General features: G+C 46.0%; 1 protein-coding gene across 1 annotated transcript; it reads right to left on the bottom strand.

Annotated features, from left to right (window-relative positions):
* Positions 1-970: 970 nt before the first annotated feature.
* On the bottom strand, positions 971-27,982 carry Ltf (lactotransferrin). Its single transcript, XM_036193524.1, has 17 exons — positions 27,929-27,982; positions 25,263-25,423; positions 24,034-24,142; positions 23,593-23,775; positions 22,920-23,067; positions 22,040-22,095; positions 19,148-19,326; positions 18,543-18,714; positions 17,615-17,769; positions 16,247-16,337; positions 15,175-15,222; positions 14,067-14,222; positions 11,494-11,635; positions 6,805-6,872; positions 3,784-3,968; positions 2,729-2,918; positions 971-1,123 (listed from the first exon to the last, which is right to left on the bottom strand). Exons 1-17 carry the CDS (start codon positions 27,972-27,974, stop codon positions 1,089-1,091), a joined length of 2,124 nt encoding a protein of 707 aa, XP_036049417.1. The 5' UTR covers positions 27,975-27,982; the 3' UTR covers positions 971-1,088.

Raw genomic sequence — 27,982 nt, 5'->3', positions numbered from 1 at the left:
AGTCTGAGGGGGCATTTTCATTATTAATGATTGATGTGAGAGGTCCCAGATCACTAGGGGCAGTGCTTCTCCTGGGTAGGTAGTCCTGGGTGCTGTAAGAAGGCAGACTGAGCCAGGCGGGGTAGCACACACCTTTAATACCAACACTCAAGAGGCAGGTGGATCTTTGTGAGTTCGAGGCCAGCCTGGTCTACAGAGTGAGTTCCAGGGTTATATATAAAAACCCTGTCTTGAAAAACCAAAGAAAGAAAGAAAAGGAAAGAATATAAAAGAAAAAAGAAAGAAAGCTGAGCAATCTATGGGGAGCAAGCTAGTAAGCAACATTCCTCCATGGTCTCTGCCTTGGTTCCTGCCTCCAGGTTCCTGCCTCGGGTCCCTGGCCTTGCTTCCTTTCCCAATGGACTGTAAGCTGTAAGATGAAATCAACACTTTCCTCCTCAAGTTGCTTTTGGTCATAGTGTTTACCACAGCACTAGAAAGAAAAGCAGGTCAGTCTCTTTCAAAAGAAAAAGGTAGATGGTGCCTGAGCAATGACATTCAAGATTGTCCTCTGGCCTTCACATGCATGTGCACACACATGCATGAGCTTTAGTGTGAGGAATACACACAGTCCTATATGCAATCAAATGATGAGGTATACATATACAGGCACACATGACCTGGGACACACACACACACACACACACACACACACACACACACACACGTTCTGCAATATCTATGTGAATTAACCAGATCCCCTTGGGAAGGAAATAGTCACTTGGCTTGTCCCCAGATTCCAGATCAATGGGCATCATGCCCAGAACTTCAAGACAAAGGGAGGGCTGGGCCTGGAAAACTCCAAAGGAAAGTCCAAGTGTGCAGGCGTTTGGTCAGACAAACAATTTCAGTGTAAAATTTGAGACATGATGAGTGACATTTCATATGACGAGAAAACCAACACTATTTCTCACTTTATTTCTACCTCAAGTGACAGTAGGGAGTTATAAGAACAGATGATCAGCAAAGCTCACTTTCTGCAAGGTGCCAAGACGCCATGGATCTGGGCTGAGGCTCCCTGGGAAGGCTCGGCCATTTGCTTGGTATTTTCACTGGGTAAGGAAAGCACAGGCTTCCAGGAGTGCTGGGGGACATAGAAAGAAGGACATTCAGGAACAGGCTTTTTTTTCTTCCGAATCTATAAATCAAAAAGGTCAGGAAAACAATATCCAAGCCCCTGCCCCACCACTGTGAGTTAGGGCTTGCCTCATCTGTCCATGTGTTTTCTACTGACTTTTCTAGCAACTGTGGCCTCCTGGGAACATAGGATATCCCTCTGCTCTGACACGAGGGGCACTTGACTCCACCTCTAAATGAATCAGTTCACAGCTCTCAGGTTAACAAGACACTTGTGGCCCTCTGATGTAGGGATTCAAGAGGCCACTGTGCACAGGAAATCAGTGCATGCTGAAGCTTGAGGATCACTTATGAAAGCCTTTCAATAGTGTGTGTGTGTGTGTGTGTGTGTGTGTGTGTGTGTGTGTGTGTAAATGTATAATATGTACTTGAATTTTTTTTTTTTTTGAGATAGGGTTTTATGTACCCCAGGCTGTTTTCAGTCTCCATATGTAGCCAAGGATGACTTTGAACATCTGATCCTCCTGGCTCTACCTCTCAAGTACTGGGATTATGGTATGACCACTACACTCATTCACTTCATACTGTGCTAGAGATTGAACCCAGGGCTTTGTGCATACTAGGCAAGTGCTCTACTAACTGAGCTACATCTCCAGCCACTGTTATAGTTTTCAAGGATTAAATTATATGCTTTCCTACATTTGAATTTATTTTGTTATGTGTATGGGTGCTTTGCCTGTATCATGTATGTCTGAGCACCATGTGCATGCCTGGTACCCACAAATGCCAGAAGAGGGTGTTAAATCCCCTGGAAGTGGAATTACAGACATTGTGAGCTGCCACGTGGGCAGGTACTTAGAACTGAACCCAGGTCATCTAGAAGAGTAATGAGTGCTCTTACCCCCTAAGCCATCTCTTTGGCTCTACATTTTAAGTTTTTAAGTAATTTGCATTTCTACATGCATTTTGTCCTCTGAACCTTGACTTTCTGTTGTGGAATACTACTTTAACTATATAAAAATGTGTTACATTTGTTTATGTTGCAGAATATTACTTTAACTATGTAAAGGTGTGTTACATTTATTTATGTTGCAGAATATTACTTTAACTGTGTAAAGGTGTGGTGTTACAGTTGTTTATGATGCATTTGTTTAACTATGTAAAGATGTGTTGCTGTTTCATCTTGCCTGCCTAAGGCACTGATTGGTCTAATAAAAAGCTGGCGGGGCTGATGGGCAGAGGGAATAAGGAGGGGGAGGAGAAGAGAGGGAGAGAGAGAGAGAGAGAGAGAGAGAGAGAGAGAGAGAGAGAGAGAGAGATATGGATGCCTGGGACCAGCCAGCCAGGCAGCTACCAGCCAGCCAGAGAAGCAGGGAAGTAGGACACACAGAAGGAAAGAAAGGTAAAAAGCCCCAAGACAAAACATAGATAAAGAGAAACAGTTTAAAATAAGTTATAAAAGCTAGTAGGACAAGCCCAAGATAAGGCCAAGCATTCATAACTAGTTAGAAGTCTCTGTGCCATGATTTGGGAGCTGGTTGGTGACCCAAAAGAAAGCCTGCTACATTCTCCCATGTTGGTTCCTCAGTAAATATATCTAGAACCCACTCACGGGAACTTGAACACTGCTTCAGATTAGCGGTGGCTGTGACATACTCCTTTCCCAAATACTTCACATATGTTGTTTTGCCATGGAGTTTAGCCAGACACTCAGTGTTGTCATTGAATAGAAGATTTTTGGTCTCAGACTGGAACATGCAAAACTCCCCTGGGCACTTTGATCCACTCTTTCCAAACTGATCCTGTGTCAAAAGAGCCAACAGTCTGTGAGTAGATAAAAAAGAGGTGAGCGTGGGGATGGGAAAGTCAAGGGTCCTTCCATCCTGGGTAAACAGCAAAGCAAAAAATCAGCAGTATTCCTTTTCCTGCTGGGCATAACTCTTCCCTACCCACGCTCCTGGTAGCATGCCCACTCCAGCCAGGGCCCAGGCTTTATACCACTTCTGAACTTGTCTCCCACATCTTTCCTCCTACTGAATCTATTATCTCTTCCTGGAGAATATCTCGCTGGTGATTAGAGGTCAGATGTCGATTTCTAGAACACTGTAGTATTCCATCTGTCCAGAGGGGCAATTTGAGTAGACTGACAGAGATAAACCGGAGAGTCTGGGACCAGTGTGGTCTGGCCATGCAGATAGCACAGAAGTCACCAGGCTATTAACCACATCAGTTCCCAGTCTTCTTGGCAGAAAACAGGTTATACATCTCTTCTTTGAAGAGGTAATACTGTGTTTAATAGTTCTGGTTTCCCTGGGGCTTATCTGCAAGCCCAGGGGCCTCATATCCTCTAAAAACAGAGTGCATTCTGGGATTGCTGCTTTATGGATTTTTGTCATAAACATCATCTGCTTGGCCTGAGTTCTAGTATGAGTCATGGAAGGAAGAAGCAAGAAGAAATGGTCAGAACTGTCTCTGGGCCATGACACAAGTTCAAGTCCAGGAGCAAAGAGTCTATCTAGTTGATCCCCTAGAAAGACTCACAACCTGAAGCAAATGCTATCCCTTCAACTAAGCAGAAGGGCTAGAAAGAAAGGCTTAAATGGATGAAGAGCTCCTGACGTGAGCCCACACAGTAAAGAACTTGCTGGAGGCCCTGGTGGTCCATACCTGTTGGTCAAACAGCACCTGCTGAAGGATTTCCACCTTGTCTGTCCGAGATACCACAGCATGATTTGGGGCTATGGCGAGGTGGCAGTTCTTAGCCTCAGTCACAGGCTTCCGGGTGTCATCAAGGCACAGTAGCTCAAAATCCTCCAGCCTTAAGTTCCTAGCCCACTCTTCAGTGTTCTTTCCTGGTGAGAGAAAGGTGTCATTAACTGCTTGGTCTTTCTGCATTGGTAAGACTCTTTTGAAAGGCATATGTGGGCTGTGATGATATGTAGGAGACAAAATGAAGCTTTATCCTATACAAGCTATTCAGGCTACAAATATGCCAAGCTGCCGGGCGGTGGTGGCTCACGCCTGTAATCCCAGCACTCGGGAGGCAGAGGCAGGTGGATCTCTGTGAGTTCGAGGCCAGCCTGGTCTACAGAGCGAGATCCAGGACAGGCTCCAAAGCTACAGAGAAACCCTGTCTTGAAAAAAAAAATATACCAAGCCTCAGTGCTTAGCCATATGGGATAGAAGTTCATACATGTGGTAACATGGCTGAGACTCAAAATCATGAATCTATGTTGAAAGAAACCAGCTACAAAAGGTCACAAATGACAATTGTATTTATGAGTACAGGCAAAGCCATGGTGACAGGAAGTAGATATTGAAATAGCAAAGATGGAGGGGGTTCTTCATGTTGTTCAAATAGGTATTGTGGAGTTGGATTGTGTTGGTGGTTTATCACTCTGAATGTGTCAGAGCCCACTAAATTGTACACAGACAATGGATGGGCTCTGTAATATTCAAGTTGTATTTCAGTCAAGCTGTTAAATGATCTTTTAAGTATTTGTGTGTGTGTGTGTGTGTGTGTGTGTGTGTGTGTGTGTGAGAGAGAGAGAGAGAGAGAGAGAGAGAGAGAGAGAGAGAGAGAGAACACATACATACGTACAGATGTGCTTGCCTGTGTGGAGGTCGGAGATTGACACTTGGATATCTTCCTCAATCACTTCTTCACTCATTTGTTGAGACACAGTCTTGCACTGAACTCAGAGCTCATTGACTCACCTGTGTTGACTGGCCGAAGGCTCAGGATCCACTGATCTCCACCTCCATCATCCCCAGAGCTGGGATTACAGGTACATGACACCTTGTCTGCCTTCTTACATTCAGGTCTTAATGTTTGCATGACATACACTTTACCCACTGATGTATCTTCCCAGCCCCCTCCTTTTATAAAAGAACTCCATCTATCCATATATTTTCCAGAAGGATCCAAAAGAAAACACAGGTTGAGTATCCTTTATTCCAAGTGTTTGGAACTAGAAATACTTTTACTTTGGAATTTGTTCAAATTTTAGAACATTTGCATATACATGATGAAATACTGTGGAGGTGGCAATGCAAAAATAAACAAAATATCCCGTTATGTTTCATAGGCAAATTGCAGATGTCACCTGAGAGTGATATTGCACAGTGTTTCGAGAGTGATTACAACCAGGCTATGACTCATCACAGGATGTCAAGTGCAGGATTTCCCACATGTTAGTTATCATGTCAGTGTTGAAAAAAGTTTCCAATTTTAAAGCATTTCCAAGCTCAGACTTTCAAATAAAGACAATCTTTTCCCTCTCATTTCAGTTCAACATGGAAAACATGTTTGGAACTTCAGAAGTTTATCAAATGTGTTTAGTTAATTCCAATAAATATAGGTATTTAAGTACCCGAGAAGCTTCAAATTAAATTTAATATCAGTATGATCCCTGAACATCACACAGGCTGCCATAAATTCCAGATGTAAGTGTAAGCATGCCTGAATGTGCACACAGGCTCATCATTCAAGCTTGTACTTGACTCTCCTTCCTTGGGAAACACCTCACCATCCTCCTGGATCCCTCTTCTTGGGAAACACCCCATTGTCCTCTGGGATTTTCTCTTACTACCGATCATTTCACACTCAGAGGTTTCCTAGCACACACATGACTACCCAGAGACAACGGGCAGGGAGAAGGGAAAGGAAGAAGAGGCCGGATGGACAGCTTCCTGAACAAAACAGCAAGTCACCTGCAGAGGCAGAGGTGGGGAGGCTGAGAAGCCCTAAGAAAGAAAGTGCAGCTTGGAAAGTAGCAGATGGTTGACAGCAGCTGAACACCTAGCTTTGTTTTCCCAGTCCGGAGACCAGAAGAGGAGGTTCTTGTTCAAACCACGGCTAGTACACCATCTTTCATACCCTCCATGTTCCTGTGGATTTTCACTCACTGACTCTCAAGGAGTTTCTAGACCAAGCTGAAGGAAGGCCTCTATTAACTTTTTTTCAAAAGGAAATTTGATTTACATACATTCAGTTATTATTACTCTCTGTACTTGTTTCATCTGGTGGACAGACAGTGAGTTTCTTCACAGGTGCTACCAACTATGGCCGGTGGTGTGAGTGCATATGTCTGTGTGAATGTGTATATGTGTGTGTGTATGTCTGTAACCGCATATGTGTGTGAATGTGTATAATATATGTATATGTGTGTGAATGTGTATATGCATATGTGTATAAGTATGTATATGTGTGTATGTATGTGTGAATGTGTGTATATATAGGTATATGTGTATGAGTGTGTATGCCTGTGTGTATATGTGTGTATGTCTGTGTGAATGTGTATATATCTGTGTGTGTGTGTGTGTGTGTGTGTGTGTGAACTGCTTCAAAATCACCGTGACACTACAGATGTTCCCATGCTGTCTAATACAGTAGAGACTTTAGAATTCACCAGTTGGAGTGGTTAATGCCTATAATTCCCAGAAATCAATTTGCCAAGACAGAAAGACTTCCATGAGTTCAAGGTCCATGTGAGGTACATAGTAAGTTCTAGATTGAGTTACAAAATGAGACCCTGTCTCAAATAAATAAATTGAAAAGATTTTAGAATTCTTCTAGCCAAAAGTCTGAAAATAGTTATGCTAGCTTCTCAAACACAAAACCAAAGATGAGGGGGTGTTACGTGCTAAAGACTGCTCTGAAGAAGGAAGTGAAACGTCTTCACGTACCATCAGTGTTCTGCAAGACAGTGGAGTCCTTCAAAAATGCAACATTTCCTGCTTTCTCAGCCAGGCACCTAAAATATTTCCCAAAATAAATATACCACAAGAGAGAAACCATTAGAATTTTCATAAATATTTGTGACACACATTCCAAAAACTAAAACATGGAAATAAACATGCAAAAGCTGAAACTATTTCCAGGAATTTAAGATTTAAGATGGCAGATTAAAAGCATCTGTGCATCTCCTCTCCTAAAACTCCAAAGAAATGACACCAATGAGATTTTTCTTTTTTAGCCTATATATTTATAAAAGAGAAGGAGAAAATAATAATGACAACACCCTATGGGATCTGGAAAGACATTTGCCAAGCGGTACTGGACAACCTGAAGGAAGAAAGCTGTAACATAAGGTGGGGGTGGGGGCGGTGGATGAAAGTTGACTTGCACCAGAGGCGTCCGGAAAGACTTAGCAATGGGAAATGCCAGGCATCCTTGAAAGTACCTGAGAACAGGGTGACTGGGTGGAGCTTAACACGGGTGCCCTGGCATCCCCTGCAGCAATTCTCTCCATCCAATTGGAAGGTTGCACCTTAGCAATACTACAGTTCAGGGAAAGGAATCCAGCGGAAGGCAGACACAGAAGGGGAGCTGGGCTGAGTGGCTCAGACCCATGATCCAGCACTCTAGAAGCTGAGGCAAGTGGATTGCTGTGAGTTTGAAGCAAGCCTGTGCTACAGAGTAAGAACTCTATCTCCACATTCCCCCATCACCACCCATAAAGGAGTAAAAGGAAAAGTCTGTATTCTAGAAGATGAAGTCAGTCCCTGTGCACCACCCAGGCTGGTTATTAGGACTATACTTCCCAAGAGCAGTAAGATTCTTCATCAGCAGAATCAGATGAAGTCAAGAAAATATCCATCCACAGACTCTGATGTGAGCATGCTCACAATGAGTGCCATAACCCAAAAGCCCTGCAATGAGGCCCAGTACCAAACGTGGGGCAACAGGCTGAAGCCATCAGATATTTGAAGGGAGGCCATAAAAATTATCCCAAAAGAATTATACGCCCAAGATTCAGAGACAATATAAGGGAGAGGAGTTGTTTTTTGTTTGTTTGTTTTTATAAACTATACTTAATATCATTAAAGACATGAAAAGAACGAAGCATTCATGAAGCAAGTAGAGGAAGCTCCAAAAAAGAAATAGTTGTAATACAAATAGATATTAAGAAGTTAAAAAAAATAGAGGCTACAAGCAGACAGATCTCAGTAAGTTCAAGGCCAGCCTGGTCTACAGAGAGAGTTCTGGGACAGTCAACACTGTTGCACAGAGAAACCCTGTCTCGAGAAACCAAAAAATAAAGGAGGGGGAGGGGGCTGGATGGAGAGGTGGCTCAGGGGTTAAGAGCACTGGCTGCTCTTCCAGAGGTCCTGAGTTCAATTCCCAGCACCAACATGGTGGCTCACAATAATTTATAACTCCCGTTCCAGGGGATCTGACTCCCTCTTTTTGACTCTGAGGGTACCAGGCATGTTGATAGTATGCAAACATACATGTAGGCAAAATACATGTAAAATAAATAAATATGTTTTTAAAAGAAATAAATAATCCTCGACATTAAAATATTTTCAAATGATAAAAGATAAAAATAACCAAGCAATTTTTGCAGAAACTGGGAGTGAAGGGCCAGCTAATGAACAGTAGAAAATTAGATGGCAATCCAAAGGAGTCCATGGTTTAAAAAACAAGACTTAAAGAGAAGTTGCAGAAAAGAGGCTAGAAATTGTCAACAAAATAATTGTTTTCCCAGACTGAATAATTGAATGAAATGCCCACCCACTGCCCAATCTTATATGGTAGAGAGGATTCACATAGGAAATCAAGTGTCAGAGCACTTGGGATAAAAACATGGGCTGAGGAAATGGCTCAGTGGGTAAAAAGCTCTTGCCTCAAAAGCCTGATGATGAGTTCGATTCCTAGGCACCTTCGTGCCTGGCTAGGGACAAACACTCTTTTTTTTTAAGATTTATTTTGAGTCAGGCAGTGGTGGTGCACGCCTGTAATCCCAGCACTCAGGAGGCAGAGCCAGGCGGATCTCTGTGAGTTCAAGGCCAGCCTCGACTACAAAGCGAGTTCCAGGAAAGGCGTAAAGCTACACAGAGAAACCCTGTCTCGAAAAACAAAACAAAAAACAAACAAACAAACAAAAGATTTATTATGTATACAGTGTTCTGTCTGCATGTTTACCTGCAGGCCAGAAGAGGGCACCAGATCTCATTACAGATGGTTGTGAGCCACCATGTGGGTGCTGGGAATTGAACTCAGGACCTCTGGAAGAGCAGCCAGTGCTCTTAACCGCTGAGCCATCTCTCCAGCCCCGGGACAAACACTCTTATGTCACATACTTAATATGAAAACGATTTTGGAGTCGTCATGGTAATGCAAACATCGATAAAATGAGTCCAGGTGTTAAGATAGGCAGAGTTCGTGGTTGAGGTAGTAGGACAGACAGACAGGAGGCGCTGTGAGAGGCTGAGGACAGACAGACAGGAGGCGCTGTGAGAGGCTGAGTTTTACACCATAGCAGCAAGTCAGAAAAGAAACCGGAAAGGTAAAAATGAAGAACCAGTAGTTTTCGTATGCTAGTTATGAACCCAAGAATGAAACTAGCGCAGTCACTGTGGACGTTCCTTACAACCTGAAACTAAAATCATCACTGGCCCGGCTATACCACACCTGGCTATGTATACAAAGGGCAGAGATATTTGCATATCCATGTTTATAGCCGCTCTATTCACCATAGCCAAGAAAGAGAAGCAGTCAAGATGTCCCTCAACAGATGATGGGTAAAGAAAATGTTCTACATATTCACAATGGAGGTATAAAGAAAAAGGAGACCATTGTTTGTATAAAATGATGAAACTGGAGATTATTGTGTTAATAAGCCAGATTCAGAAAGAGAAATAGTACATGTTTTCTCTCAGATGTGAGCCTAAGTGTAAAAGTGTGTGTGTGTGTGTGTGTGTGTGTGTGTGTGTGTGTGTGTGTAGCCAGAACAAGGACCACGAGAAGGAAGGAAGAGATGTTTTTTTAAAAGACTTTCTATTTTATTTTATGTGTATGACTGTTGGCTTTAATGTCTGTGAGCCGCATGAATGCCTGTCAAGGCCAGAAGAAGGCTGTGAGCCACCATGTGGATGCTGAGAATCAAGCCTATGGCAAGAGCAGTGAGGACGCTCAACTGCTGAGCCGTATCTGCATCCCTGAAAGGGAGAGATCGGAAAGAAGCCGGGGAACGAGAGAGTGACGCAGCACGTGTAGCAGGGGAGCAAACACGGGATGAGCTAGGGAAGAAAGGGAAGAACTGGACAGAGAGCAGGGACACATACAACGCCGTGCGTGTCTGAGGACACGTGATGAAAGCCGATAGGCTGTCCGCTAACCTGAGAGAGATTTAGGTAGATAGAAGAGTAAACAAGTCTCCTGGCTCTGGCTCTTGATTCTGTTACACACTCCCAGTCTGGGTTCTAGACATCAATGGGAAGAAGATAAAATAGTGTCTTTTAGTGTAAACAGGAACACCGACGTGCAGATATTTTCAGAGAAACGATATCGTGGTGCAAGTCTGAGGAAAATGAGTCACAGGACTCCCTCGGCTTCTTGTAAACTTGTCTACCTCATATTTCTGAGCGGGAGCAAAATTATCGAATTTATACTTAAAGGCTCAAAGTCCAGTTCGACTATTGTCATCTGAGGACCTGTGACACCATCTAGTGGTAAAGCATACTCATAAGGGATGGGGGAAGGAGCCTCCACATGGGTCACACCCTCCCTACACAGGGCCAGGAGAACAATGCCCCAATAAATGTGAGTTGTACAGTCATTCTGACCCATGCAGCACTTAAAATGGACGAAATCTGAAAGCTCATTTTTCATAGGACTATTGGTGACTTTCTCCTTGTCACTTTTTTAAAGACCTATTTAAATCTGTTGTTTTGTTTTGTTTTGTTTTGTTTTTCAAGACAGGGTTTCTCTGTGTAACAGCCCTGGCTGCCCTGGAACTCACAGAGATCCACCTGCCTCTGTCCCTCCCCCCACCCCCACCCCCGTGGTGGGATTTAAGGCGTGCACCACTATTGCCCGACTACATTTTTTGTTTATGTGTATGTGTGTGTCTGTGTGTGCATACATGCATATGTGTGTGGGAGTATCCGTGGAGGCCAGAGGAGGGCATTGGATCCCCTGGAGCTGTGAGCCTGATAGGGGTCCTAGAACTGAATTCAGTTCTTCAGCAAGAGCAGCAAGCACTCAGCCGCTGAGCCATCTCTCGGGCCCTTTAAGGCCAAAGTCAAGGAGAAAGTGAAAACGTAAGATAGTATGATGACCTGATGAGGGGGAAGGTGGGGGTTATTAAATGTCTCCCCATAAAACACTGAAACACTCTCTACATGTTGACTTTGGGAAGACTGAGGCTCCGCGTGGGTTGCTGGCTGGACAGTTAAGCTGAGCCCCTGCAGCTCTGCCATCCAACCTCCACTCTCGGGGTGTCAGGTGTAGTAGGAGGCTCTTGCTTCTGCTATCGACTTGATTCTTGACTGTCCTATGACAGGCCACACCTGGCCCCCTAGAACCACATGCCACATGTTGAGAATGAGGGCTAAGGCCTTGGTGCACCCCGTCCCAGACCCACTCACCTCAGCGCCCCAGTGTAGCCATGGTATCTCTCTTGGCTGTTGGCAGCGCACTTATTCTCACCCTTCTCGTTGCCAACACACAGAGCGCAGAGATTGGATTTGGGGTCAGCCCCAGGGGCACAGCTTTGGCTGAAGAATTCATCTGGACAGGACGAAGAATGTGCATTAATTAGTGCTTTGGAGCAGAATCAACATGAGGTCTTTACCCTCAAATGATGCAGCTTGGTTTCAGCTCAGTCTGTAGACAGGAGAGGTAGGACACTCATCATCACAGAACGGCATTCTACCACCAGCCAGAGACCCACTGGGAATCAGAAAAGCTTCAGACTGTAGGCATGGACAGGATGTTCCTGGTACTTGGGGAGTCACACGGGGGCCCTGTTGTCACAGCCTTGTAGCGGGAACTCTGCTGAAGACCACGACATCAGGGTCTTGAGCAGGGCCACCTGCTGGCCACCTGTTCCACAATCTGACTTCTTATTTTATTTTTAAATCAGAAATAAAATCTGCCTTCTTCCTGGGTACCTGGCTTCTCAATAGAAAGAAAGTACCCTGTGGCTGAGTACACCCCTGTGGTGTAACACCAATGGTACTAAGTATAATGACATGTTCAGGAGTGCTGGGTGCCAACTCTCTGGAAACATTCTCCGGAAAGGCATGGGCTTTTTTATACACACTAAAACACTTGGAAATGTCTATTTTATTACATTTTTGCTTACATTAGAAAACTAAAGCTATCTAACTAGACTTATGATTACAAAAAGATACATCTAATTATTAATAATTCAGCTAGCTGCTAACTCATAAGGTTAGACATATTTTAATTTTTTAATTAAAAATGGTCATTTGCCAGGCAGTGGTGGCACATACCTTTAATCCTAGCACTCAGGAGGCAGAGCCAGGCAGATCTCTGTAAGTTCGAGGCCAGCCTGGTCTACAGAGCAAGATCCAGGACAGGCACCAAAAACTATATAGAGAAACCCTGTCTCAAAACAACAACAAAAACAACAACAACAAAGGTCATTTGTAATGATATTATTCATATATGATATTGTTCTAATTGATAATGTACTACAGAGGCTTAATAAACAATAAACATGCTGTTGGGGGGGGCTTGGCAAGGGCTGGGAAGAAAGTTCAGTCCATAAAGTATTTGCCATACAAGCATGAGAAGCTGAATTCAATCACCAGAACCAAAAACAAAAAAAAACAAAAAAAAAAAAACAAAAAACAAAAAAAACCTGGGTATGGCAGCATGTGCTTGTAATTCCAACCCTGGGGCAGTAGACAAGAGGTTCCTACAATAGGCTAGCTAGCCACTCTAGCCTAATTGGTGAGCTCTGGGTCTGTGGGAGACTTTGTGAGGATGACACCCAAGGTTGTCCTCTGGCATCCACACACATGCACACACATGGAGTGGGGGGGTGCACGCCATTGTCTCCTCTCCCTCTCTTTTCTTCACTCTGCATGACAAGGTAGAAACAGGCACTGGACCAGCCACATCCAACAGAATAACCAGATATGTAAGGCTCAGGTCCCCAAGCCCATGCTGTCACTGTACTAGCTCTAGATAACATATTTCTGGACTTCTCTTATGTGAGAGAAAAATAAGCACCCATCTTGTTTAAGGCTCTGACATTTGGAGAGTTTCTGTTCCTTGCAGCTAGACCTAACATGAGTGTATCCATTGTGTGATTTAACTCAAGCAAAGAGGAAATAGCCGGGCATGGTGGTGCATGCCTTTAACCCCAGCATTCAGGAGGCAGAGGCAGGTGGATCTCTGTGAGTTCGAGATCAGCCTGGTATACAAAGTGAGTTCAAGGACAGCTAGGGCAGAGAAATCTTGTCTCAAAAAACCAAAAAGAAAGAAAGAAAGAAGGAGCTATATAGAGGTGACACAAAGCCCTGTCCCTGAGCAGGGGTCTCTGCTGTCAGACTCCAGAAGCCTATGCTGCTGGAAGAGCCACACAGTGTGTCTGTCTCTGGAAAGGCTGAGCTTTACACTTCATGGCAGCAGCTGTCCATTGACTCAGGGGCACCATAATGATTGGCAAGAATAGTAACCATGTGCCCCAAATATGTCCCAACCAGAACCTAAGACCCAATCATTACACTACAGGGCTCACACCTAAGAGGTGCCGTGTGGCCTGGCATCGCCAAGCCTGCCACAGTTCACACTGACCAAGGGCACTGGATGGAGTGGAATGAGCAGACACAGGCTGGGCTCTAAGAGGAACGTAGGTACAATATGAGGGACACCAAGAAATAAAATGTGTGCTTCTCCAAGCCTGTAGCCATTCTTAGAACACAGGGAAGCAGGCTGATGTTGAGATCTGGATCTCCATAGGAGTGGGGTGGAGTTGGGGAAACTTAGGAAATGTTCTGTAAGAAACACCCTGTGCATCCATGGCTCCTTGAGGTGACTACAGGAGACCCTAACGATTCTAAAATAGACCAGCAAGCCACAGCCAGGCAGCAATCCCCCTGCCCACTCCCTTCCCTGAGGCTCCACAGTCTCAAGTACTCACCCCTCCCTAGGATGGCCCTCTCCTGAGACCGTCCCACATTCTTACCAAATTTGCAGGATCTGGTCTGGTTGACGAGCAGGCCTACAGGGATGTTCCAGCCTGCAGTTCTGTCCACAGCAGTGTGGCAGGACTTCTTGCCTATCAGAGAGCTCCAGCTGAAGCCAGTATCTTGCTTTCTAACTGCTGCTACTGCAAAGTACCCTGTACAACAGAGGACAGAGAGGTGATGTTAACCTCCAGGATGCACATGGGTTCTAGTTCTAGTATAGTGTCTCCAAACCAGGCCAAAAAACAACAGGTTTAGATTATTAGATTACCATAGATCTTTGGCCATTGTTAGGAAGATAGATAGATAGATAGATAGATAGATAGATAGATAGATAGATAGATAGATAGTGTTGATCTACATTGTTCTATATCAAGGGAGATTGATCTGAGCTATGAAATGAAGAAGTATGTAAAATTGATCTTAAAAGGTAATTTCGAAAAAAGTGATTACCGAGAACTATCCCCAACCAGCCACATACTGTTGCTGCGGTCTAAGCCTTTATCATAGAACCATGGGAGTGGCCTCAACAATGCACAAATGCCACCTGCAGCTGCATCAGGCAAAAGCAGTCATGACCACTAACTAGACCAGCTGCTGCAGGAAAGCTGGGGGCATGCGCACCCAGAGCTGAGCGCAACCAACCCAGCATGGTGAGGAAGTTAACGTGACGGAGTCCTCCTTCTGTCAAAGGTATCCTACACCCCCTCTGAGGCCAAGTACCAAGTCTCCCAAGGCTTCGCAAGCTCCGACTCTGACTAGCAGCTGGAGCTAGTGCACAGAGCCACAGGCTTGCTGATGCTAGACGTCCTGGTACCAGCATTGTCTATAGCTATGAGTGAGAGCCGAGGCACTGGGAAATTCTGCAGGCCACTGTTTCCTCATATGAATCAAATGGGGGAGTAACATTTCTCTTTCCACCTGCCCTGCACTGAGTGACCATATGGAAGTTCCCCATCCAGTGTGAAGGTCCATACAAACATTAATTATAATTATTCCTCCATGAATTATTTGAAGCTGTCGATGATGATTTCCAGACTCAACCTCTTTCTGTGATTAGGTTATGCCTCTTCCTAAGCAGTGACTTATATTTTGACCCTGACTCACCTTCCACTGGTCTATCCACACAGCCAGAGCCAGTGCTTTGGGGTGATTCTGAAAGAGCAAAGACAAGCAAAACATCATTGAATACCCAGATTTACTGAGAGGCCTCAAACTTTTAAATCCCCACAATACAAGATCAAATTCAAAGAGAATGACTTGGCATTTCAATGCAAGAGAAATAAATAGACGTTTCCATCATAGACAAGGACATGGCTGGCCATAGCAGTATTGTTCATGAAACCACCAAATGGAAATTACCCAAATTCCATCCATAAGGACAATGGTGAAGAATTATGGTAGAGTCACATAATAGAATATTATGCAACTATGAGACTGGTTAATCAACAGCCACACATTTATATAAGTGAAAATCGCAAAAAATAATCCTGAGCAAGACACAGCAGACATTAAACATGCAATTCTTTTTCCCTTAATTTAAAAGAGAGTTGTGGTGATCTGTATCTTTGGAAATCAGGAGTCACTACTCTTTAGGAGTGTGCTGATAGGAGGGCATAAGGTGACTTCTGAGGCTTGCTGACTCCTCAACTGGGTGTCAGCACATGGGTACAATTTGTAAAATGCCACCGAGGTGTTTACTTACATATTTTTCTATGTTGTTTTTATGGAAAACAGTTTTATTTATTTATTTATTTATTTATTTATTTAGTGTGTGTGTGTGTGTGTGTGTGTGTGTGTGTGTGTGTGTGTGCAGGTGCACATGACATGTGTGGTGCATGTGTGGTGCCAGAACACAATTTGTAGGAGTCGTCTCTTTCTGGGCATTGAACTCAGCTCATCAGGCTTGTTAGCAAGTGCCTTTACCAGCTGAGTTATCTCACCATCCCAAAAAATGTTTTTGTTTTTGTTTGTTTTTGTTTTAACAAGAAGTAAGCTACCCACGATTTGTCAGTTGGGGAAGATGGGGTGGCAAAGCAGATTACAAGGCCTCCTTCATTTACTCTTTCTTCTGATTCTCTCGCCCGTCTTCTCCAGGATCTAGTGAGTGGGGTCATACTTCCCCATTCACATGTCAGCCTCGTATGGATAACCCAGAAAGGATATCAACTCCACTTACTCTGGCTCTCCGCCAGCACAGGAACTAAACCACACTTGCCCGCAGTGTAGATATACCCTCCATCCAAGCTCATGGCATCAGCATCTCCTTTCTGTGGGGACAAAGAGGGTCACACACACTACAGACAGTGGTCTTCCACCCTGCTGTCTTCACAGCTCTGAGGGATGGCCTCAAGCCACACGTTTGAACCAAACACCCCAAGGAAATACCACAGGCACTCTCAATCCTCGGCCGGCCCCGTGGCCTTTGTACCGGCACCCACGCACCTGAGACACTAACTCTCTGTGACTCCTTTTTGAATCAGCCTCATTCATTGAAGAGAACATAATGAGAACAATTGCTCTTAGCTAGCGTCTGTTTATTAGCTCAACACAAAGTAGTACCCAGAAGTTGGCTAATCAAATTGACTCATGACTAGAATGAACAAGCTACACCCCAGTACAGAAACACAGATCATCAAGGTTGCCATGTTCCTTTGCCCAGGCGCCGTCTTTTTACAACTACATTAAAAATAATTAGAGGCGGCTGGAGATTAGCTCAGCAGTTAAAGGTCCCACTACCTGAATTCAGTTCCAGCAGCAACATGGCAGCTCATACCTGTCTCTAAGTCTAGTTCCAGGGACCAGACACCCTCTTCTGGCCTCTGAGGGCACTGCATCCATGTGGTACTCACACACACACATAAAATAAAATAAACATTAAAGAATGTTTCCTGCACATGCCTTCAATCCTGGCAGAGGGAGGTGGATCTCTATAAGTTCGAGGCCAGCCTGGTCTACAAAGTGAGTTCCAGGACAGTCAAGGCTACACAGAGACCCTGTCTTGAACCCCCCCCCCACACACACACACACACACGAACACGCACACCAAGTTTCCCAAGAATAACTATTGATGTGGGGAAACCATGATATGCTGTTTATTTTTAAAATGGATCCAAGTATATAACCCATGCAATCCAGAATTGCTCTAGGTTGCACACACAAAGGAACCTGGAATGGGGAATTTCACAACTTCCATTGTAGATATCTCTGTATAAAGCTACATACGTGTGTGTGTGTGTGTGTGTGTGTGTGTGTGTGTGTGTGTGTGTGTGTGAGATGAAAATAATTTCATGTTTTCCAAATCACCCCAATAACCCTAAATTGTTCTTTTAATGAAAAGAGAAGAAATTCCACAACAAAATTGCCTCTCAAACCTTGAAGGTGCTCCTTCGTGCAGCACATGTGCATGTGTGGCCCTAAGCCCACCCTCTCTGGGTATTCCTCCTTCCCAGTGGCCTCCTGGGTGACCAACCTCACTGTAAGTAGACGACCATGCCTGTGCCCAAGAAGCCCGCTGCCCACATCACACGTGACACTGGCTCCCTACCATGATTGAGATAATACAGTCTTCCGTGGTGGGGAATGAGGTGCAGGTCACTCTGCCATTGCTTGCTCTGTTCCATAGATCACACTTGCGCTTCTCCTCACTGCTCACTGCACACCACGTGACCCGGGCACGTATGGCTGCCACATCCTGTTCCTCTGTGGGAAGGGACAATAGTGAGGAACACTTTGCCTCATTCCCACCTCTGTCCTCCCTGGGGACCAGGTTGCTGCCCAGATCTTCTGAGACAGAAGAATCTGTGTGAGACCCATTCATTCTTAACTTCCCCACATCACAGCTCCCAAGCCACTTCCGGCCTTAATGAAGGTTTTCAATGTTTCTCACTCCTGTTCTTTTGGTGGGTTTCCTGGCTTCTGACCCATCCATCAGTCCTTAGTGTAACCGTGTGTCTAATGTTCTGTCCCTTGGAATAAAAGCTCCATGACATGGAGACTAGTATATACCCCAACAGCTGGCTTAGAAGACTCAGCCCTGACCACCCATAAGGCCATAGTCACCATCACATACCACAGCATAACCTCTTCATTCACTCAGGCTCCCTAAGTCCCAACAGTAAGATAAACATAGCCAGATTCATTCAACCTATTGTAATCTCCCCAGCCAAGTTCAAATCCCAGCACACAAGGGGGCTCCACCTAGCTTCTGGGGTAATCCCCCCCAAATCCTGGTTTTCTTGGTTCACGTCTCTGTTTCTCACTTTATAAGAGGCCTTGGGATCCTGACATACACAGAGGAACATGGAAACATTAATCCAGTGTCGGGGCAGTTTTTGGAGACACTTGTCACAGTGGCCTTGACTTGACTGACAGAAGACACTTGGGTGTGTGTCCGTCCCACCCCAGAGCAGAGGTCACCCACAGGCTCCTGCCTGCCCAGGGAACCCTTGGGTCCGTGCCTGGGCCTCACTTACTTCTCCTCAGGTTCTGGATGGATGTGATATAGTTGAAGGTCAGGTAGAGGCCAACATCTACCTTTGGGGGAACCCTTGAAAACCCAATGGCAGAGTCCTTGAACAGCAAGTCCTTTGCCTCAAGGGAGGCAAAGAGCTGGAATTCGGAAGTCTTGTCCTTTCCAAATTTCTCCTGTTTGAGGAAAAGTCAGATTATGGTCATCAGCAGTAGGCAGAAAGGAACTGGGAAATGGCTACCCAGGACTTGAGGAAAATTCTAATGGAGCAGGAGGCGTAGTTGACATCCTCACTCACAGGGACTCTTCCCAATACAGAGGCACAAGCTCAGCTATAGCTTACTCCCGAGAAAATTGTTTTGTCCTGTGTCCTTGGGGACCTAAGATCACCTTGTGCCCCCCCCCCCCCCCCCGCACATGCGCGCTTCTGCTGGCGCCCAGGAGAGCCTGCCAGGGGCTGACACTGGATAGGTTCCAATGTTTCTACTGTCCAGAGGAGGGTCAGAGCCCACAGTTAGGCTACAGAACTCTCTCTGCAGAAGTTAGCGACGGACAGACCCTCTACACCCCTACACTTGAGCAGGCCTGGGGGACTGAGGGTGGGTGTACCTGTGCCTGGCTGAGAAGTTTCCAGATGGCGTCTTCCTTGCCGTTCACACTTCGGGCCACAACAGCGTGAGAAGGGACTTGGGCCAGGTGACACTCCTTGTACTCCTCCACTGACTTCCAGGTGTTGTCTGGGCAGAGCAGCTTGTACCGGGCCCGTTCGGCTTCATCTGGTAGCTCCTCTGCGGAAGGGACAGGTGAAAAGATGAGCCGACATTAGCCGTGACCGTGAACTCTGGCTCCCCTTCTCCCCGACAGAATTCTGACCACGGGGTTGACAAAACTGAGTAAAAAAGACTGAATTGCTTCTGGATGCTCAGAAAGGTAGAGAGACGTCTCCAGAAAGTCCCTGGGTATGCTAAGCTAAGCCCTGAATCCTGTGATTCAAGGAGGAGGATTGAGTTCTGTCAGGGTCCCCACAGCCTCTGACAAAAAGGTCATTACAATGTGACAGCCTGATAAGTCAGTTGTCATGGTACACGCACACAATCCCAGTACTTGAGAGGAAGGTCAGGAGTTCAAGGCCGGCCTTGTCTACATAGCAAGTTTAAGGCCAGTCTGAGCTACATGAGACCCTGTCTCAAAAAACAGAAAGAGGAGGTGATGGGGGAGGGGTGCCAAGGGAAGTTATGTCACCTCTAGAAGGGTATAAGTGACACAATTGTGGACCTGAGGAGATGGCTCGGTCATTAAAGTGCTTGCTAATGAGTGGGACAACCTGAGTTCAAGCCCTCAAAACTCACTTTTATAAGGGGATGGGGTAGGGTATGCACTTATAAACCCAGTGCTGAGGAGGCAAAGACAGAGAATCCCTGGAGCTCACTGGCCACCCAGACTAGTCGAAAAGGCAAGCTTAAGGTTTGGTGAGTGAGCCTGTCTTAAAAACCTGCTCAAAAAAGAGCAGTAGAGGAAGACTCATGAAGTCCTCCTCTGGACTCTGCCTGCACACGCGCGCGCGTGCACACACACACACACACACACACACACACACAAAACTTCTTTGTTTTAAGTAAAAAGAGAAAAATGGTAGGTGCTGGGGATGTAGTTCATTGGGGGGTGGGAAAGAGAGGAGAGAGAGAGGCTTATAAAACCAACAGGCTACTTTAAAACTAAAAGCAAGTTCAGAAGGAAGATGTTACAGAGCCAACCTGTAATACTCAATAATTTCTTTCTTTCTGTCTTTTCTTTCTTTTTTTTTTTTTTTTTTTTTTTTAGACAGGGTTTCTCTGTGTAGTTTTGGTGCCTATCCAGGATCTCACGCTGTAGTCCAGGTTGGCCTCGAACTCACAGAAATCCGCCTGCCTCTGCCTCCCAAGTGCTGGGATTAAAGGTGTGCGCCACCACCACCCAGTTCAATAATAATTTTTAGTAATAACAAAACACAAAATAATACAGAATTGGGTACTATAGCAACTAACTTATATAGAATAAAGATAATTCAACTCAAAAACTGCACAAGATCCACAATAAGAAAAAAAATGCACAGCCTGTCAAATAATATTTTTAAAGGGTGTAGCCTGGCATTGTGGCACCTGCCCTGAAGTACCAGCACTTGGCTCAGGAGTTCAAGGTTATCTTCGGGTATGTTTGGAATTCAAGGCCAGCAGGCCGTGTTATGTTCCACCTTATTTTAAAAGAGAAAACAAATCAAAAAGGGAGAAACCACATTCTTGTCATAACACTATAAGTAAGTTAAATTTTCATAGATCCATTTAAACTCCATGCAATCCCAGTTCACATGGAAGTGTTATTTTATAAAGAAGTTCAGCAAAATAATCTCACCACTGTGCCTTCTGAGTGCTGGGATTAAAGGCATGCACCACTGTGCTAGGCTTCTCTGGAGATCCTGGGATTGTGGAAGCCTAGCCCTTAGGGTCCTAGGACTGCGGTGCCCTGTCTGGGGTCAACCTGGGCCAATGCTGCTTTCAGCCTGTACATACCTAACAATCATGTTCATAATGGAGACCCTATGACAGCACAATAAGAAGATAGGCACATGGCTGTGGGTGGCAGAAAGGAGGACAATGTCCCTGACTGTCCATCAGTAGAGTGACAGAGAAGTAAACTATGGTGCACGTGTCCTACAGGTCACTCCTCTACGGTCAGAACCAATAAGCTGCCCATAGATTAAAACCATGGACCAATCTCTGACCCTCAAGGATGAGTGGACAACTTTGGGCCAGCCCACCTTCTAGCATTCAGGGAAATGTGTGTGAACTTAGAATCCAGAGATACGGCCAGTGAAGGGCATTTTGCAGAGCCGTGTACATCTTGGAGAAGACATGACAAGCTCTTTGGTGGGCATGTCTCGGGAAAAGGGAGTGGGGGATTTCAAGAGCATGAGGTGGGGGCTAGAGAGGTGACTCAGTGGTTAAGAGCACTAGCTGCTCTTCCAGAGGATCCGGGTTCAATTCCCAACACCCACACAGTGGCTCACAACCATCTGTAACTCCAGTTCCAAGGGATCTGATACCTTCTTCTGGCCTCCTAAGACACCAGGCATTCCCATGGTGAACAGACATACATGCAGACAAAACACCCATGCACATAGCATAAAAATTAATTTTGAAGTTGTTTTTTTGGGTTTTTTTTTTTTTTTTTTGGTTTTTTGGTTTGTTTGTTTTGTGGTTTTTTGTTTGTTTGTTTGTTTTTTGTATGTGGAGCTGAGGATTGAACCCAGGGCCTTGTGCTTGCTAGGCAATCGCTCTACCACTGAGCTAAATCCCCAACCCCAAGTTTTTGGTTTTTTAAAGAAAAACTTAAAATAAGGGCTGGTCCCTGAAGGCAATTTGATAGTAGTGTGGCTGGAAATGGAGGGCTCTGGTGATGTGCATGTCAGAGGATGAAAGGACCTAAGAGTGGGGGCTGCACCCACAGCTTCTCCCTCGCCCTTACCTAATATCGTGCTTCCCCTGGTAAAAGCCACATCCCCAACGTTGTCTCTCAGACACCTGTGGAGCAAGACAAAAGCAGTTAAAGATTGGTATCCCCTACCATGTGGCTCTTTCTATCGAGGCTGAGTGTGCAAATGTGCTTGGGCCAGCAAGGAGGTAGGGAAGTCACTCTACCAAAGTGCCTGAGTGCTGAGCACCAGGAGTAGCCTGGAGAGTGGGTGCTGAGCCTGGGCAAAGGTGGAGAGGGTGGAAGAGAAAGTCACCCAGAGGTCACACTCTCCTACTCTAGAGAGAGGCCTGAGTTGGACAAGATGGCAGGGCCACAGTAGCTGCCCTGCCCAGATGCGAGAGAGCAGAAGCTGGCAGGCTAACCCAAGACAATAGGACAGCAAAGCCAGATCAGAGGTGGTCAGAAAGGGCCATACCCAGGTTGGCTTCTACCAACGTGGTAAAGAGTTTGGGGCCTTGCTGGACCTCTAGGGGCTAGAGAGGGAAGTGCAGTAAAGAGGCCAGCCAGGTTGTTGTTGTTTTTTTGTTTTAAGATTTATTTGTTACATATACAGTGTTCTGCCTGCATGTAGCCTGCAGGCCAGAAGAGGGCGCCAGATCTCATTACAGGTGGTTGTGAGCCACCATGTGGTGGCTGGGAATTGAACTCAGATCCTCTGGAAGAGTATCCAGTGCTCTTAACCTCTGAGCCATCTCTCCAACCCAAGGCCAGCCACTTCTTAGGACTGGGGTTCTCAATCCAAACAGCAGTAGAACCACATCTCCATCCCCCAGCAGGCTGTGCGTTAATGGGGGACAAGGGAAATGGCACCCTGCCCTGAGGCTGTATGACCATGGACGACCCGTGGGGAGAAGAAAGCAGTATCACTCACTTGAAGGCGCCGGCGTAGCCAGAGTATGGTTCCTCCGGGGAAGAGGTGCACTTGTTTGTGCCTGTCCCTGCACACAAGCTACACAGGTTGGGAAAGCGGTCCTTGTTGGCACCAGGAACACAGCTCTCTGAGAAGAACTTGGACACCGCTGTCAAACACAGAAAAGTAGACACAGAATGTGAGCCAGTCCCAGCCACTGCAGGCCTGTCTCCCAGCAGTGGTCCCCACAGACAGTCGCCTTCCTCCATCCTGCAGGACAGGACAGCACTGATGTGGTCTTGGGAACTCAGACATGCGTCTTTGCCCAGAGAGTACTCACTGGCATCTCCCAGATCTGTTGGTGTGATGGCCCTTGTTTCTAGTTGGTCAGCTACCCTCTGTCCAAACTTGGACTCATCCCACATACACACCCATCCCAAAGTGGCCTGTGTCTACAATGAGGATAGAAACTCCCATCTGGGCTGGGCGGTGGTGGCGCACACCTTTAATCCCAGCACTCGGGAGGCAGAGCCAGGTGGATCTTTGTGAGTTCGAAGCCAGCCTGGGTTACTAAGTGAGTTCCAGGAAAGCTACACAGAGAAACCCTGTCTTGAAAAACAAAACAAACAAACAAACAGCAACAACAAAAAACCCTCCCATCTGAGACCACCCAGGATCCCCCAGGCCATTTTACCTTCCTCAAGGGATGCAGGTGGCCCATCCCAATTCAAGAATGGACGAAGTGTCCCTATGGGGATCTTCCACCCAGCACTCCTGCCAAGGCCTGTGTGGCAGGACCTCAGGCCTCGTAGTTGGTTCAGATGAAAGTTACTACTTTCCTTCACAACCGCTACAGCGTAATAGTGAGTCCGGGGTTCTGCAAAGGAACAGAGGAAGTGGGCAGAGCTTAGCCTGGGTGAGAGAGAGAGGAACAAATCACTCCACCCAAACCACTTAAGGAAGGGGACCCATGCATCAGAAAGATCTGTCTTCATCCAGAGTCCAGAGACTTGGTTCCCCAATGTAAGATGCTGACTAGGTCGGCCTCTTTGTGCTCATGCATTCCAACTCCACAGAATCTGGTCCACAGCCACAACACAGCCACTAGGCTTCAGAGTCCCTAGGAAAAACTCACGCTCTTTGGTCCCATAGACTTCTGCTGCTATAGGCCGCAGTTTGTAGGGGGGTGATCCTGCATCGAACATCGAACCGCCATCAAGAGTCATAGCATCAGCTTTATTTGTCTGAAAGAAAATGTACCAGACACCAGGTAGTGGAGACACATGCCTATAACCCCAGCTCTTGAAAGGCAGAGGTAGGCGGATCTCTGAGTTTGAGGCCAACCTAGTCTACAAAGCAAGTTACAAGACAGCCAGAGCTGTTACACAGAGAAACCCAGTCTCGAAGAAAAAGGAAATGGACCAGACATGCTTCAAGAGAAAAGCAGCCCAACTCTGCAAATGGTATTTTGGGGCTCCAGAATGAGTTAGCTAGAAGATGATGGCACAGGTCAGAGGTCATTTGCTGCGAGGAATAAACATCCCCTGCCCCTGAACTCCTGACATTGTGTGCTCCCTCGACATATGCCTGTCCACTTCAGTCACTCTTGATCACACTGACACAATCATTTGTATTTGAGGTTGTTTGTTTTACATACTTTATCCCCTGTTTTGGCTTCATAAGCATTTTCAGTCTTGAGGATGTATGCAGTGTGTGAGCTCACACATGAACATGTGGAGGCCAGAGCTTGTCTTCCTCTGTCTTTCTCCACCTTACTTTGTGAGACAAGCTTTTTTGCCAGACCTGAAGCTCACCAGTTTGTCTAGACTCTAGAGGCCCTCCCGTCTCTGTTTCCTGGATGCTGGGACCATGTGTGAAAGCCACACAGGTGCTGGAAGGCCAAAGTGTATCTTTTTAATGTCTAGAATCCTGGCCATCCCTGTCCAACAGTTGGGATATGGCACCTATGCCTAGGTCAGGTTTATTTCTCAAGGATTTGGAGACATTACACACTCATCAAATGTGACTGCCTCTGCCTTGTTTTTTAATAGTTCTTATGAACAAGGTGAAATAAGAACCCAGTTGTGGTGTGTGTGTGTGTGTGTGTGTGTGTGTGTGTGTGTGTGTGTGTGCTGCACGTGCGTGCACATTTAGGAATTTGTGTCACACCTAGTTGCCCCATAGGTCTCTCAACATTAGTTTGTCTTTCTTTCAATGTCAAAGAGACACCAGTTCCGGCAGGCGAGGACTGCTCCCAAGTGACAGATGCCCGGAAATGAAGCAGAGGGAAGAGAGGTGAGGATTTCTGGTTGAACTCCACTGCTCTCCCTGCCTTCCTTTATTCGAGTTGGGGTATTAACTTACCACAATGGCCTGGATGCACTGGCTGGTGGAGGATCTCTTGACACAACTGAGTGGCTGGCCAGCCACTTTTTTCATCGCTTTCTGCCACATGGAACATTTTTGGGCTTCAAATTTTGACACGGCACACCATCTAACAGTTGTTGTCCTAGCCAGACAGGGTCCTGGGGAGAAAAGAAAGGAGTTAGGAGCCCAGCAATGTCTGTGGAGGAGACCTCCTCACCGTCTAACGGAGTTCTGTAGACTGCCCATGGCCACTGCCCTCCGCCGCTCCATGCTACATGTCATGGCCAGCTACTCTACTCTGGTTAAGCTAAGCTGCTAGACTGCAGGGAACTCTGTCCAGGCCAGAGGGCTGAGTTCAGTGAGAGGTGACAGAGCCCTTAGATTACTTTCCTTCTTATGGCAACATGTTTCCTACCTCCCAAAAGATGGTCCACTCTAAAAAAATCACTTTATTAACGTTTACCTGCTTTGTCCTAGATAAACCTGGCAGGGAAGCAGGGAAGGGATTGTAGCTCATGTTTTACTTATGTGCAAACTGGATCATAATGCTGCAAACATGGGAAACTTCATGCATTACTGAGATTGTAAAATGCTGTAGCCACTTTGGGGAATTGCACACAATTTCTATGTGCATTTTGGCAGTTGCACATAGAAATAAGAACATAGATTTCCACCATGTTGTGGTAGTGCACGCCTTTAATCCCAGCACTCAGGAGGCAGAAGGAGGCGGATCTCTGTGATTTCAAGACCAGCCTGGTCTACAAAGAGAGTTCCAGGACAGCCAGAGCTGTTACACAGAGAAGCCCTGTCTCAAAAAACCCAAAACAAACCACTATTTACATAAATATTTAGCATTTATATTCATAGTAGCATTATTTAGAATATAAAAAAAAACAAAACAAAAATGTGTAAGTACCTAAATTCCAACACTAGTGAATGGCCGAACAAAATGTTGTACATCCATTCAATGGGATATTCTTCAACTATAAGATGGAAAGAAGTACATATATGCTATACCATGAGTAAGCCTCATTTATTCTAGGTGAGGGAAGCCACGTACAAGACAAAATACTGGATGATTCTACTAATGGGAAAGGTCAGAAAGGCTTTTGGGGGGGGGGAACAAAATCTCTCTGTATGTAGCCTTGGCCATCCTGAAATTCACTATGTAAACCAAGCTGGCCTTGAACTCATAGAGATCTACCTCTGCCTCTGCTTCCCAAGTGCTGGAATCAAAGACGTGTACCACCACACTTGATCAGAAAATGTAAACTTATAGATCGAAAGTAAATTAATAGTTCCACTGTGTGAGTTCTGGGATTTGAACTCAGGTCTTCAGTCTTGGCAGCAAGCACCTTTACCCAGAGAGTCACCTTATCCACCCTTCAGTGAGATGTCTGTCAACACCCTCATAGTTCCAGGATCTTGTAGCTTTATCAAGTTATATGACTTTCCAGCTAAGTAGTGTTGGCTCTAGAATTTGAACCTAGGCAGCTGGGCTCCAGCACCACTGACCATTAGGCTAGCTTGCCTGTTTAAGATCCCTGGGTTAGATATGGGTTCAGCTGCAGCAGGGCTAAGTGAGGGTGTAGGGTCAGACTCCTTGGGGTCCCCAGTGCTGGTACAAAGAGGCTTTCTCTGGGGGCAGTGAAGCGGGGACTCATGAGAAAGGATGGAGATGGGAGCGCTGCCTCAGGAAAGGGCTGAGTGGGTATGCAGAGAAGGCGTGGCCAGAGGATCTGTGAGGGAAAGGATGGTCTGTGTGCAATAAAGGGTCAGCGCTGGGGACAGAGATGGGGGGGGGGTAGGAATAGGGAGCTGGGGTAGCTGGGTAATGGAGGAACTCTGGACATGAGAAGAGCCAGCAAAGAAGGGAACCAGGTCTCAAACCAAGGAGTGACAAAAGGGAGGGAGAAGCCAATGGGGGAGCTCCTTCCTGCTCCTGAGAGGTGTAACCAGGGTGCTGAAAGACAAAGTGTTATGTCAAGCTCCCCAATTTCCCACCTCACTAATTCCAGTGTTGAGTACTGAACACGCTCCCTCCCAGCCCTCTGTAGCCCTGTGCTGCAGCTGAACATGCTCTCAGCAGCCAGTGTTCTGGAAGGAGGTAGGCGTTCCCGCCATAGACAGGTATTTCCCGATGGAATCGGGTGCTGCCACAGCAGACTAGTACTCCCTGAAGCAGGTCTGAGTCTGCCCCTCTCACACTGTATCATTTTTTAAAGGAAGAACTTGGGGGTCATCATGGCAATGTCTTGCCACAGTAGCACAGTCCTTGCAAAAGCTGGTATCTGGACTCAGGTCCCCTGTGTGTCTTAAGCAAGCACTTCACCCTCTCTGAGTCTTATATTCCTCCCTGAACAGAACAGTACATTTGGTGCTGAAAGTTCTGGAAGGACATAAGGGGACAGCATCCTCAGAGATTCTATGGGGAAGCTCTAAGCAGCCCTAAGCATAACACTGCCCTAGATCAGTGAGGTGAGTTCCTGTCCATGCTCTAGACAAGAGCAGGCAGGACCGTGCCCACAGACTAACCATCTTCCAGACTACAGGTGTGAGGACTCATGTGGTCAAACCTTTAGGTAAGAGTTCAAGGTGCCTCCAAGCAAAAGCAGGGATGGGGAAGCCCACCTTCCCAGCAGGTGACATCTGTCTGTACTCACCAAGGGCCTCAAGGAACAGCAGCAAGGCAGAGATGAGCAGCCTCATGTCTGTGG

This window comes from Onychomys torridus, chromosome 7, assembly GCF_903995425.1.
Source record: "Onychomys torridus chromosome 7, mOncTor1.1, whole genome shotgun sequence".
NCBI lineage: Eukaryota > Metazoa > Chordata > Mammalia > Rodentia > Cricetidae > Onychomys > Onychomys torridus.
The sequence above is the reverse complement of the archived record's forward strand: the minus strand, read 5'-3'. Positions and strand labels throughout refer to the sequence as shown.